The 13,829-nt window shown below is 42.6% G+C and overlaps 3 protein-coding genes across 8 annotated transcripts; 2 read left to right on the forward strand and 1 right to left on the reverse strand.

The window, feature by feature from the left end:
- The first annotated feature begins 169 nt into the window (after positions 1-169).
- Positions 170-5,117, forward strand: LOC4344227 (lipase). 5 transcript variants are annotated; one of them, XM_026027254.2, is made up of 11 exons: positions 170-499; positions 1,125-1,198; positions 2,497-2,576; positions 2,768-2,833; positions 3,084-3,131; positions 3,250-3,317; positions 3,390-3,462; positions 3,567-3,728; positions 3,903-4,097; positions 4,397-4,473; positions 4,563-5,117. In XM_026027254.2, exons 2-11 carry the CDS (start codon positions 1,129-1,131, stop codon positions 4,762-4,764), a joined length of 1,041 nt encoding a protein of 346 aa, XP_025883039.1. In that variant the 5' UTR covers positions 170-499; positions 1,125-1,128; the 3' UTR covers positions 4,765-5,117. The 5 variants fall into 5 exon arrangements, with proteins under 5 accessions (XP_025883039.1, XP_025883038.1, XP_015645112.1 ...); XM_026027253.2 differs by having other exon boundaries at positions 170-412; XM_015789626.3 differs by lacking the exon at positions 170-499 and adding an exon at positions 578-892.
- A 1,939-nt stretch (positions 5,118-7,056) lies between these two features.
- Positions 7,057-9,360, forward strand: LOC4344228 (BTB/POZ domain-containing protein At3g05675). Its single transcript, XM_015789638.3, has one exon. It carries the CDS (start codon positions 7,145-7,147, stop codon positions 8,462-8,464), a length of 1,320 nt encoding a protein of 439 aa, XP_015645124.1. The 5' UTR covers positions 7,057-7,144; the 3' UTR covers positions 8,465-9,360.
- Positions 9,361-9,754: 394 nt separating this feature from the next.
- Positions 9,755-13,261, reverse strand: LOC4344229 (probable serine/threonine-protein kinase PBL7). 2 transcript variants are annotated; one of them, XM_015789158.3, is made up of 5 exons: positions 13,016-13,261; positions 12,056-12,255; positions 11,755-11,944; positions 10,950-11,341; positions 9,755-10,815 (listed from the first exon to the last, which is right to left on the reverse strand). In XM_015789158.3, exons 1-5 carry the CDS (start codon positions 13,119-13,121, stop codon positions 10,264-10,266), a joined length of 1,440 nt encoding a protein of 479 aa, XP_015644644.1. In that variant the 5' UTR covers positions 13,122-13,261; the 3' UTR covers positions 9,755-10,263. The 2 variants fall into 2 exon arrangements, with proteins under 2 accessions (XP_015644644.1, XP_015644643.1); XM_015789157.3 differs by having other exon boundaries at positions 11,755-11,947.
- Positions 13,262-13,829: the final 568 nt, after the last annotated feature.

Here is a 13,829-nt window from a genome sequence, read left to right on the forward strand (position 1 = left end):
GAGAGCTATAGATACCCATGTAGACATACCATTAAAGTGGTTTACTATTAATCTAGTCTACTGCTGAGATGTATATGTTTTATATAGATAGCTCCTTACTTTACCATTGTGGGTGCTCTCATGGTGAGAGATTACGTGGAGAAATGAGTAGGGGAGCAATCTGTTTCTTGCAGGTCTCTCTCATCATCTCATGATCGATTAGGTCTTCGTAATTCGTCGCAAATGTGTTGGTTCGCCTCCTCTTCTGCACTCGATCGGTGCCGTTCACGATTAGGAAACACGAGCTCCATCCAATCTGAGATATCCGGGCTCCATTTCTTTCTCCGATCTACGCGTCCTCACGTTCGCGTCGAAGCCTCGCTGGAGCCGCCAGCGACGGCCACCTGCCCTGACAGCGGCGGCGATCCATCCAGTGATTCATCGATCCTCCCTCATTTCTTCAGATCCAGAATGTCCTGGATACAATTTCTTCAGATTATTCAGTGACAAGAGTAGTACAGTAAATTTCTTCAGAATTATTCAAAGACAGAGTGGTGCTCGTTTGTTTAATTGTTTATATGAGAAATGCACGGTTTCTTGCGAGATCTTGTTGAACAAATCATGGATTCAGGAGTGACGAGACAGCGAAAGTTGATGTCTTTTTAGGGTCCCACCATCTTGAGGCCTTGGCATTGGCATAGCATAATCCGGAGGAGGGAGAGCCGCATATTCTGATTCTCTCTCCTCCTCCTCTTCTTCTCCCTCCAAACACAGCGCCGGGAAAGCGACCGCTGGGCTCCCACTCCGCATTAATACTCGGCCTCCTCCGATTTTGTTTGTTTTGTAACTTTGTTCATCCAATCCAGCCTCTCTTTCTTGCTTTCTTGGAGTTGGAGGTAGTAGCTCGGATGAGGTCAAATTCTTTGCCCCCTAAGCTTCCTTTCTCTTCTCTTCTCCCCACTGATAATCTTGTTCCTCCTCTTCTTTGTTCTTGTTCATACTATGCAAGGGTATAACTTGGTGTAGTTTCCGGTTCGATTCTGGGATTGTTTGCTCTGCATTTCGAGGCTCATCAAGTTGGGTTCTTTTTTGCTTGCTTATCTGATTCATTTGATGATGGGAGGTTGGTTTGGATGTGTCTGTAGGTTCATGGAGAGGTGGAGATGCGTCAGTGTGTTGGCTCTGGTGCTCTTGCTGTCAAATGCTTCCCATGGGAGAGGTAGTTTCATGTGACCCTTTGCCCTAAGTTTCCAATTTTGATGCTTGTTGGGTAATTGTTCTAAGTTTGCCTCAATGTATTCCAAAATGGGTTAACGTTTAACAGAACAAATAGCAAATCAAGGTATTAGTAACTGACTGCTTTGGTGGGAGAAAGCAGACCAATGCTTATGCAGGCATCTGTAATAAGGTTTAATTTTCTAGAGAAATGGGGAGTGCTGATGATGGATGAGATTGTCTTGTTCTTTTGATTTTACCAAGTTCTGGGTTTTGGCTGTCGGTTTGGTATGAAATGACCAGTAATTTACTGGAGTTACTGGACTAGTTGACCAAGTTATAGCTGTTCTGCTGTTGTAATTGGGGATGCATGAGCAAGAGTAGGTGGGTGACAGTTGGAATTTCTTGCTGCCCTGTCCTTACTAATATAATTGATGCCCTAATTGCTGAAAAGGAAGACAAGGTTGGTGGGTGAGTAGAAAATAACAACATTGGAAATAAAGAAGTTGATGGCAAGAAAGATAATGGATATAATTGTGCTCAGAGATTCCTATTATTCCAAACACATATTTGAACCTTAAACCTAATATTTATTGAGTTCTCAACTTCTTTCTTGCTTCCTTAAACTTGAATTCCACTTCATTACAGCTTGTGGATTCTTTGCATTCATAAAACTTTGTCTCAGGATCCTGAAATATGTGAAGTTCAAACATTTATAGAGTATTCTTTAGTTTGGCCTTCACCAATGCAAGCTTGACACTCTGTTGGTGAAAGTTTATTTAGTACTGCTATATGCTGCATGCCATCTGCCATATATTATATACACAACTTGATCGAGCATTTTTTCTGCACCACCTACTCCGATTGGGCTTAATTTCACAAGAAGATTTAGCTAGCAGTTAGCACAATTTTTGGGGCATTAATAGTTACTCGTCACATGGAACTGCTGATTTGAGGTTTAAGATTGAGCTTGAAGCTACCACAAGTTTACCAGGCCAGAACGTGATACTGGGGCCACTTTTCCTATAAGTTTGATGCCATAAAAATTGAGAATATGAAATCAGCTTTCGGCTTTCCTTCACTTATGAGCAAATGGGGCTTAATATCTTAAGCATGTCCAAACAAGTCAAATGTCCTTAATCAATTTTCTTTTCATTTGTCAACATTTGATTTTATTACCGAATATAATGTCGGTTCGTCTGCTGCATACCTTCGTATAGTAGATGTAGTTGATCATCAATGTTTGTATTCATGCTCTCATCATCAAAAACTGGAGTGAACTAACTTTTTTCATTATAACAGATATCTCTGTCCAGCACTCTCAGCAAACTTTGAACTATAGCCATACTCTTGCCATGACTCTTGTGGAATATGCTTCTGCTGTAAGAAACTTTTCCTTATTTTTACATAAGCAGTATGTGTTCTAGGTAACATTTCTGTTCATGTTTTGCATTTCACAAAGGCAACTGTCTCTCTTTCTTGTTTTCTCCTTTTGCCCCAAAATAAAATCAGCTACTTTAAAAATGAAAAAAGAAGAAGAAGAACTTAGCTGATGGCTCTTCGTTTTCTCCAGGTGTACATGACAGATTTAACAGCTCTTTATACATGGACGTGCTCAAGGTGTAATGACTTGACTCAAGTAAGAAGCCTTCAAGTTTGTTCTGTTCAATTCATATTTAGAGGGATACTCATTAACTGCGAAGTAAAGCTTATATTGTTACTGATGGTTGGGGGCAGAATCACCTCAAATGTCCGCTTGTCAGGATCTGCCATTCCTCTTAATGAATCATAAAAGCATTTTCCTTTTCTTCTTCTTTAGGAAAAATATTTCTTTTGTCATGGACAGGATAAATTTGTTGCTAGTTTTGATATGACTACATTTGAAATAGGGCTTTGAGATGAAATCTCTAATCGTGGATGTGGAGAACTGCCTACAGGTTCTTATCTTACAAATTTCAAACTAATATCATAAATTCTCGATGATATTTGAGTACATTAAGCGTTTAATGATTTTATTTATATTGTGTGACACTATGTGGGTGAACAATGTAACAGGCATTCGTTGGTGTGGATTATAATTTAAATTCAATAATTGTTGCAATAAGAGGAACTCAAGAAAACAGGTACACTGATTTTGCACAGTGTGTTACTGTTCCCTGTTCCCATGTGATTTATATCTTGATTTGCTTACTCAGTATGCAGAATTGGATCAAGGACTTGATATGGAAACAACTTGATCTGAGCTATCCTAACATGCCTAACGCAAAGGTTATTATCGCTAGCAAAGTGTTTCTATCTCCTTAAGTCCTTTTATTAAAAGAAGATCAGTGCCTTTTTTTTCCCCTAAAATATCTCCACTTCTCTGTTTAAAGGTGCACAGTGGATTTTTCTCCTCCTATAATAACACGATTTTACGTCTAGCTATCACAAGTGCTGTCCACAAGGCAAGACAGTCATATGGAGATATCAATGTCATAGTTACAGGGCACTCAATGGGAGGAGCCATGGCATCCTTCTGTGCGCTTGATCTCGCTGTAAGTACCCCCGAGGCTCAAAGTTTTACTAATACATCCAGTGTTCAGATTACAGACTCTTCTAAGACATTATAGATGTAATATCTGTATCACATTCTTTCCATAAAAAAATTGAATGCCATCATTGGTTGTTATGTAAACTGATACAGTCTTGTTCTTTTACTCTGTCCACAGATCAATCTTGGAAGCAATAGTGTTCAACTCATGACTTTCGGACAGCCTCGTGTTGGCAATGCTGCTTTTGCCTCTTATTTTGCCAAATATGTGCCCAACACGATTCGAGTCACACATGGACATGATATTGTGCCACATTTGCCCCCTTATTTCTCCTTTCTTCCCCATCTAACTTACCACCACTTCCCAAGAGAGGTATGCCTCACAGGCTTGCACATAAGCTAATTAAGAATGCGCTCTTGTACACTTAACTTGGCCCTGGCTTTATCTATTTTATCACTATAGCACACTTTATGAATTTTTGTATTAACACCCTTTTTATATTTACCATTAATAATACAAAATCAATGCCTAGTGCAGCAAGTTGTTAGATGCTCTGCACACCTTCCATGGGACAATGATACTAATCTAAATCAAATATGCTAATATTCTTTAGAGATGTGGTGTTACATCCTGTACAGTGTACACACATAATATGCTTGTTCGAATTTCAGGTATGGGTCAATGATTCTGAGGGCGACATAACCGAACAGATATGTGATGATAGTGGTGAAGATCCAAATTGCTGCAGGTTTAGAGGCTCATTTTAACAACCTAACAACTCAAATCTGGTTTTTTTAGCTTCTAATTATAATTTCTGTTCCCTCGTTTATTTCCTAGGTGCATCTCCACATGGAGTTTGAGCGTTCAAGACCATTTCACATACCTGGGAGTTGATATGGAAGCTGACGACTGGAGCACTTGTAGAATCATCACAGCTGAAAATGTTAGGCAACTCCAAAAGGATCTCGCCAGCAACATCATCGTCTCCAAGCACTCTGTCGATGTCACTATTGTAGAACCTAGTTCACAAACATATTGAAAGCAATTATGGATAGTCTACGGTATTTCTTTTATCCGATTTAGAGCAAAGGATGGATCCTTCCTCTTTTCTCGAAGATGAAGGCTTGATTAGAAATTCATTCAGATTTGGATGTACATACAGGGTTCTTTTCATAGCTTGTGAATATGTAGAGATGTACATAGGATGATAGATTCATATTTCATAGGTGTTAGTTTTTTATTTTTTCCTTTTCTGATGCATATGCTTATGCATTTTGTAAATGCAATAAAAACAAGAATAGTTCCACCCATGTATGAATATCCATACAATTATCTGTATCTGCCACTGTGTAAGTAAAAGATATATGATTATCTGTGACTTTAGGCATGAAACGGAAATATGAGTTCATTGCTGGATTGTGACTCTTCTGAAAGTGAACTTGGTCAGCAGATCGATCCTTGTTCTTTCAGCTATCAGTGCTGCACATTGGCATATGGCAATTGTGAGGTTTCAGATTACTTCTTTATTTCACATTGATCTTGAATATACTAAAAAAGTTCAATCAGAAGATACAGAATCCAGACCTCTGCTATTTTGCCTTTTTTTTTTCAGGTGAAGACATTCAGGTGGGCACTTTAGCATAAACAGATTACAGCAGGTCATCCTAATCAGGGTCCTTTTTTGGCTAAATACTGGATTATAGGGATTATAAATTAGATATTTCAATAAAAAAAACTTAAAATTGTAGGATTGAATCACAACAACTAAGCCAACCAGAGGGGGGGGGGTGAATGGTTGGTATGCCCAAAAACCAATACTTTACGGAAATAAAAGTTACCCTCAAATTCGACGGATTGCAGTCTGACCGAAGTAGATGCGCCGGTCTGACCGCCTGGTTGCCGTCGGTCTGACCGAGATTGTATCTCTGGTCTGACCGTCGAGATCAGCTCCTGTCACCTGTCGCTGAAGCCGGTCTGACCGCAGGTCACCCGCCAGTCTGACCGCCGGGATGCCGCCAGTCTGACCGCCGGTGCGCCGCCGGTTAGACCGCCGAAACCCGATGAAACACAAATCGAAGAACTCTTAAAGTGGATGACGACTTTATTGATTCTCTCTGTGTTTACAAAGTGCACCAACAGTATTCCTTACAAAAATTTCGACTAAACTCGAAACCCTAACTCAACTCTCAACTCAATTGCTCTCAAAAGCGATACAGGGAAGCCTCACGCTCCCCCTCTATTTATATACCCGAGGTAGGCAGCCTAAAGCCACGAACCAAACTCATACTAGAAGTCCTAAACACCTTAGGAAACCCTCTAGTACAAGAAACAAACTTTATATAACCAATCATATCAAATTTAAACTCCTTCCAAATTCGACTCCGCATCCCATACGCACACAATACCTCCATCGTATGCCATATGGAATCTTCACGAACCACGTGTATCAACTCTAGCCTAAGTATCCCGCATGATCTCTGAGCACCACGAACGTCGTCTTATCCCCAAGCCGACTCCCGGTCCATCACAGCAAATACTCTCTCGAGGCATCTAGTCACCTACACATGAAATAAACAAAGAAACCATATTCCGAGACCAAGCTATCTCCAACTTGACTCATTAGTAGCAAACAACAGTATTACATACTCATAGTATCCATCTAGAAGCCATAATCATGAAACAATCACGGATATCCAAACAAACAACCCGAAACCGAAATCGACACAGAGTCAGCCGATCAGACCGCGGGCTGCGCCGGTCTGACCGCGCGATACACGCCGGTCTGACCGGCAGCACATGCCTGGTCTGACCGGACCACATCCAACAGTACCTGTAGATTCACCTGTGAAATCCAATCATCTCCAAAACCACTTCAAAAATAAATTCCAAATATCAAAACCAATAATCTCCGATGCCAATTGTTCATCACAGAATAATAATAAAAACACTTTGATTTAACAAAAATAAGTGGTTAAACAACGTATTTTTTGAAGGTTTTTAAAAGACAACGTTTCTTCCGAAGTTTAGAGCAAATACTCCCTCCGTCCGAATATATTACACTACGAATCTGGACATAGGTTATGTCCAGATTCATAGTTTATGTCCAGATTCGTAGTTTTAGGATGAGTGTAATCCTAGGTTGTACTAATATATTGGGACGGAGGGAGTAATAATTTTCAACAATCCGATAAATAATCCAAAAAGATCTTTGCGGCTTGGCCTACCAATAGCCGTTTGATCTAGATGTACGGTCCAGATTGAACATCTAAGCCAGGGTGAGAATGAGATGGATATTTTCATATTAGTCCCACCGAAGTCCCATTATTTCACTATCATTTCCCCAATCTCCACCTCACCTGAGCCGTCGCCGGAGCTCCGGCGAACCCACGGCGGCGGGCGGGCGGGCCCGAGCTTCGCAGATGAGTGGCGTGAGGAGGGCAGCGGGGCGGCCCAAGATCGGCGACCTCGCGACCAGCGACGTGGTGGTGCGGCTGCGGACGCCGGAGGGCCGCGACGAGTGGCTCTACTGCCACTCCGGCGTGCTCGCCGCCGGGAGCAGGTACTTCGCCGACCGCCTCTCCGACGACTGGCCCACGTGCCAGATCCTCGGCTCCCGCTACTGCGTCGAGGTCCACTGCCAGGAGCTGGACCTCAGCCCCCACGTCACCGCGCTCCGCCTCCTCTACGCCGCCGAGCCGTGCTCCCGCTTCGGCGTCCGCGGCGCGCTCGGCGTCCTCCAGGCCGCCGCCCACCTCGCCTGCCCGCGCGTCGCCGCCGCCTGCGTCGACTACCTGGAGTCCGCGCCGTGGGACGAGGCCGACGAGGAGGAGATCCTCAGGACCATCCCTTGCCTCGGCCCCCAGTACGAGTGCGTCCTCGCGCGGCTCCGCCCGATCGATCCCGCGCCGGTGGCCGGCATCCTCCTCTCGGCGTTCCGGCACGCGACGTCGACGCGCTCGCCGCCGCAGGAGCTCAAGTCCGCGGCTCAGGAGCAGCTGGAGTACATGCTCACCGAAGACGACGACGCGCCATTGTTAGCCTTCGATGATGACATTGTCAGGTCTCAAGTGAAGGATTGTGTTGCAGCTTTGCTGAGCAGGTTCAGTGGGTTCACGAGTTCAATCCTGATGGAACAGGGAGAGGCGCCTTTAGGCCACGGCGACGCCGAGGTTCAGCAGGAGCTGCATTCTCTTGTTTCAGATATCTCCTGGGTCTGTCAGATCTTGAGCAAGCTGGAGATGATGAAATGTGTTGTTGTTTACTGGATTGGGGTTTCATCCGATGTCGTTGAAGCTGTCGACAAAGCTTGTGGGGGAATCAGCTGCCTGAAGACTAGATTGAAGGTGATTGAGGTGTCTGCAAAGGTCCTGGAGGCGATTGCATTTGGCAACATTGTTCTCCCAACCGAGAAACGTTGTGATGCTGTCAATGTTTGGATTGGCTTTGCAAGGAGAACAAAGCCTTTGGTCGGACATCCCGAACACGATGACGATGACGGTGATGCTGAAGCACCTAAGATCAACCTAGACAGTGAGGTCTGGCAGAGCCTGGAATCAGCTATTGTTTCAATTGTGCTAACGCTACCGTCGAACAGTCAAGCTGACATTTTGTCAGATTGGCTTCAGTCGAAGCATGCTAAGTATCCAGACTTGACGGAGGCGTTTGAAGTGTGGTGTTATAGATCAAAGGCTGCTAAGAGAAGACTCTCCTTCTTGAGCCATGCCAATAGGGTATCTTGATTCTTCACTTGTCCTTCAAAATCAAACACAGGGGAAATGTCCTGGCTGTTTGTACTCACTACAGGCAGCACAGAGTGCCTTTGACCGACATCAAATATCATGAAATTCCAATTTGTCCTTCCTTTTATCACTGTTGTCATCGGAGTTGCTTGAGTATATCACTGTTGTCTAAAATGATAGATAAACAAGATGCCATAACAGTTTGGTTGACAAAAAAACAGTGAGAATATATGTTCCAAATTCCAACAAGCATATTTCCACATGGATAGCAGCTTCTGGAAGGATATCTGGGTAGGAAAAGTACCTTTAAATCTTGTGTTGGCAAATATTTTCTCAACATGTGAGGGTCCTGATTTAAGGTGGCTGAATGCTGGGACGATGGCTCTTGGAGCATAACTTAGAACCTTTGGACAAATAGTTCATGTATGCTTGCACTCACAGAAGCGGCTAATGTTTGCATGATCTAGCTTTGCAAGTCTTGAATTATCTACTTACAAGTTACTTGGAAGGTTCTAAGTTGTACAATCAGCCGGCCACATATATCTTCCTTTGCTACATGGTTCTTTAATAACCTGTTCATCCGCTCAGGATTTCAGCAGCTTATTGAAGTCTTCTTGAAGGAACCGAAGACTGTCCAAAAAGAAAGAAAGAAAGAAAGAAAGAAAGGAAGGAAGGAAGGAAGGAAGGAAAAAACAGTTGCTTTGGGAAGGACAAAGAGAGAGCTCTGGCAAAGCTCAAATGGCAACAGAAATGCCGAAGACTGAACAAGAGTTCTGTCAGGCTTTGCATGGCACCTGAAGACTTAGCTCCTTTTTTTTTTTTGAGATGGTAGACTTACTTATACTATTTTGTAAACCATCTGAAACTGAACATGAGCACCAAATTAATCGCTGTTCTGTCTCTGGTGTACATTGGCATGTGGAGTTATGGAGTTTCAGATTCATTCCTTATTTGATGTCGAGCTTACCAACCAAAAACTAACTTCCGTGATATTCTACGGAACTCAGACCTCCTTTTCTATGCTGCATTGGAGATTCGGCTGCTCATAACAAATAAATAAAATTATAGCTATCAATATATCGAAAGAATTTGGGGCCTTTGTGCTTGGATTGCTGGAACTCTGAAGAAGGCTGAACCTTCTGAATCTTCAGCTCCTGGCATCCTCAAACTCTGCCAAAACCCAGTTCTCCTTGTTGTGTCACTGCAAAGTTCTCCCATTCCACTCCACTCCAGTAAAAACCACAACATTAATCACTACAAATTAATATGACATTCAGGCACAAAGGTAAATTTCTAACAACAGGAGTCTTTCACATTATATGATCATACACTCTATGGTCTATACAGTATGTCATTGTCCGCAAAATAATTGTGTTACATGTAAAAAAAACACAAACAATCCACTGTAGCATGTAGGTCTGTACACGCATTCTGGTAAGAATTGTTTTCTGTATGTATAAAACATCCTAATTCCTGAATGATAGGTATGGCACAAACTGTGACCTAATTACAAAGAGAATAAAAATCTTTACAGGTAGAATGCAATTGACACCGATCAAAATGCATGCTCCTTATCTGCGACAAGATGGTTTCTTGCTTCAACCAGATCATGATCTTCATGTATACCTTTGGAAACAACTAAAATACAACCATGGGTACAGTCATACAGCACCTGGACCATAACAGCGCGCAACTGTACCAACAAAGAGTATCCAACCCTCAACAGAAGCAGAGAAGATGTCTGGCAAAATTGGCAGCAATCGGGGAAAGAATTGCAACAATGTCTGTTTGTATGTGCATCAAAACTGCCTGCTGCCTTTGCCTGACCCTGATCTCTGTTTCTCATGGGCATCAAGCTTGACACTGGACTTGTGATATATATCAGCTTCACTGTTATTTTGTCCATTATGCAAGGCCAGCAGTTCTGGAACATCTAGACCATCATTCCTTCCAGAGCTACTGCCACTGCCATAACCTTCACTGTGATCCTGCTCGAATTCCCCTCTAGTAGTTTCCTTCCTCCCCAAGTCTGGGAAGTTCCAGTTAAGTGAATCGGCAGCATGTTGGGCATCAGGAACACTGGTTGTTCGTCGATGTGCTTTTGCCTTTGGGGTGGATGGGCAAGTCCTCGAACTCTTTGCAGAAGGTGCATTAGGATCGTAATGATTTGAAGCTAGATAAGAAAGTGCAGTGACAATATCCGCAATGAGGGGTCGAGATGTTGCATTCTCCTGCAAGCACATAGATGCAACAGCTAAAGCCTGGTACAAACCCCTTTTGGGATAACAACCTTGCAGCGATGGATCGGCCATTTGGCAGAACTTCCTTCGGTCTCTAAACAGTGGACGAGCCTGCAAATTATAAGGATAAGACACTTCACATCATGATGAAATTGAAACAGAACATCCCCTCTACACCCAAAGGAAGGGAGATAATTTAGTACAGTTGAGCCCACACATTCTTAAAAATAAAAGGATGAACCTACCCATGCAACAAGATTTTGCTCCCCTGCAGGTTGGGTGTGATCAATGGCTTTACGTCCTGTAATGAGTTCAAGGAAGACAACGCCAAAGCTGTAAACATCAGATTTTACTGTCAACTGTCCTGTCATGGCATATTCTGGAGCACAATAGCCATATGTTCCCATAACTCTTGTTGATACGTGAGTTTTGTCACCAACTGGACCAAGTTTTGCAAGCCCAAAATCAGATAGCTTTGGGTAATAGTCTTCGCCCAGAAGAATATTTGATGATTTGAAATCTCTATATATGACTGGTGGATTTGCCTTATCATGCAGGTACTCCAAACCCTTCGCTGCACCAACAGCAATCTTCATCCTTGCATTCCAGTCAAGAGGTTTCTTGCCTGGTGGGCGATCTATTAAGAAAGTGCCCCATGAGTTATAAAATGATAGATAGCAATGTCTAAAGAAAATTAAATGTTGTCAGTAGCAAACTACAGTAAGACAGTGAAGGGTAGCTGGCAAGTTCTCTTTCAAATCAAATAGGTCAGGAATCAACTTAGCAGGTTGAGACTAAAGCACAAACACAAATCTTGTGATAGGAACCATAAGGACATAACTTGATCACTATCAATTTAATGTGCATTGACATTTCAGGAGGTGTGTTTTAGTGTCTCTGAACTTAAACATTAATGTTTCCCATTATGTCACGAAATTCACAATTCTTCTTCTGTATGTTATGTGAAGCTCAATCAACTAAGTGTTATTGATAATGTGCAAACTTTGAACTGAAACAGTAAAATCACGTAGTGAGAACTGAGAAGCTTACCATGAAGATGGTTTTCTAGTGACCCCAATAGCATATACTCATAAACTAGGAGCCGCTGGTCACCATCTGCGCAGTAGCCAATTAATCTGACCAGATTAGGATGGTGCAAGAGACTTAGCATGAGAACCTCCACGAGAAATTCTCGGTTTCCTTGTAGGCCATTTCTGTCAAGTTGCTTCACGGCAATAACCTGCTAGATGATATATGCAAAAGAAAAGGTGTCGGACACTCAGAAAAATCATGCTCTAAATTGCAGCTAATGAACAAGAGCACACAGCAGCCAATGTTAGGAATAGCAAACCTGTCCATTCTCCATCTGTCCTTTATAGACACGACCAAAGCCACCTTCACCCAGCAGGCAGTCTTTTCTGAAATTCTTGGTGGCAACAGCCAATTCTCGGAAAGTGAAAATTTTGGCTGGACCATCATTCGCAGAGCTTCCTCCTCTTCGGACAGAATCGTCCTTCTTAATGCCTGAACCACGTGATGAGTTTGATCGATCTTGACCCATCCAACATGCAAATTTTAACATATTATTCCTCAATTCAATGATCTCATGAGAGAATGATAATACTTGCATGCGCAGCAACACGGCAACTAAATTACTGTACTCGCTTCAGACTACAACAACTATGCAAAGGGTGGACTGTAATTCAAGCAAGGTCGAAGCAAGCAATTACCCACGCGAAGGAATCAGTTAGAGACAACAAGAGTAAACAACACATCAAACATTACTGCCTGGTCGCCTGAGACTGAAAGTTGCAATAATATTATTATTATAGCTGCAAGCTTCAGTTCAGATTTTATTTTCCTCTCCCTTTCACTCCACTTCTCACGAGAACAATCAATTACATTTTCTTTCCAAGAAAGTAGCTTTGCGTCCCCTTCAACCCCACTATCTCAACAAGCAACCAGACTAACATTTACAAACCTAAAGCCTTGAATTATTTACCACAATCAAATGACCAAAGCGCCAATTTGCAAGAAAGCATAATAAACAATCAACGCTATGCAAAATTGACTTCTTTTTTCTCACTGTTACCCTTTAAACCCAAACGAAGAGAGAATTCGAGCCAATATGGATCACACCAATGCGCAGCTACCGCACTGAGCCACTCGCTGCAAATTCGCAACCAGCGAAACCGATACAGAATCATACAGCTGACCGGGGCAACGCCAGCAAGCGGATTCACCAGAAGAAATCGAATCTTTCCACACCCTGCGAAGAGAAATCGGAGGGGGGCTAAGATGCGGGATTCACCTGGTGCCGCGCTCGCCGCGGGCCGCGGACCCGGCGAGAGCGCCGCCACGCTCTTGGCGTCAACCCCGCCCTTCCCCGACGACCCCGAGCACGGGAAGCAGCTCATCTCTCTCCCGGTTCTTGAGCTTGAGGCGCGCGCACAAACTGAAAAAATGCCAGCCGATCCGCCGATAAATTCCAGCTCGAAGCTAAGGCTCGATCTTTATGGCTTGCGCACTGATCTGTGCCGCGAAAGCAGCTAAATTCAGGGAGATGTTGGGGGTGGGGGTAGGGGAAGGAAGTCAAGGCCTCGAGGGCACAAGGCTCAAGATGGCATAAACAAAAGGGCAACCAAGATGCTGGTGTAGTTGTTCATTGGGAGGCAAAAATTTAGTGTTGTTTTTAATAGCTCAGCAACTGAAATTTTGTTGGTGGCAGTTGTTGTGTTGTGTTGTACTGTTGTGAAGCAAGTGGATAGTACTTCCTCTCTTCTGTTTTAACTGCTCAAGTGTTTAGCTCCAAACCACACATTTTTTTGTTACTCTTTTCTAATCATATATTGATGACAAAACAGAAAATATGGCTATATAAAGTCTATTTTTCATAGCAAATTTATTAATAATATTACTTTTGTATTACCAGATCTTATGGCTGCGCAATTGTGCGGCTAGCATCGTTTTATTTTTTTCTCACATAATAGTATATATATATATATATATTCACATTTTATTAATAAAAATATACTAAAATAGCAATATAATTTTAAATTATGCACTAACTTAACCCAAGTAACTAATGTGTAATATTCATATATTTTATTGTATGTACATGATAT

The sequence above is a fragment of the Oryza sativa genome, chromosome 7, assembly GCF_034140825.1.
Source record: "Oryza sativa Japonica Group chromosome 7, ASM3414082v1".
Classification (NCBI taxonomy): Eukaryota; Viridiplantae; Streptophyta; class Magnoliopsida; order Poales; family Poaceae; genus Oryza; species Oryza sativa.

Bases quoted from the DNA above. Each gene is read 5' to 3' on its own strand.
- LOC4344229 (XM_015789157.3), bottom strand. From the start codon at position 13,121: ATGAGCTGCTTCCCGTGCTCGGGGTCGTCGGGGAAGGGCGGGGTTGAC. The intron at 11,948-12,055 runs GTTTGCTATTCC...TATATCATCTAG, and splicing joins GACAGATGGAGAATGGACAG to CAGGTTATTGCCGTGAAGCA. The intron at 11,342-11,754 runs GTAAGCTTCTCA...CTTTCTTAATAG, and splicing joins ACTAGAAAACCATCTTCATG to ATCGCCCACCAGGCAAGAAA.
- LOC4344227 (XM_026027252.2), top strand. From the start codon at position 1,093: ATGATGGGAGGTTGGTTTGGATGTGTCTGTAGGTTCATGGAGAGGTGG. The intron at 3,132-3,249 runs GTTCTTATCTTA...ACAATGTAACAG, and splicing joins ATGTGGAGAACTGCCTACAG to GCATTCGTTGGTGTGGATTA. The intron at 3,318-3,389 runs GTACACTGATTT...TTGCTTACTCAG, and splicing joins AGAGGAACTCAAGAAAACAG to TATGCAGAATTGGATCAAGG.
- LOC4344228 (XM_015789638.3), top strand. From the start codon at position 7,145: ATGAGTGGCGTGAGGAGGGCAGCGGGGCGGCCCAAGATCGGCGACCTC.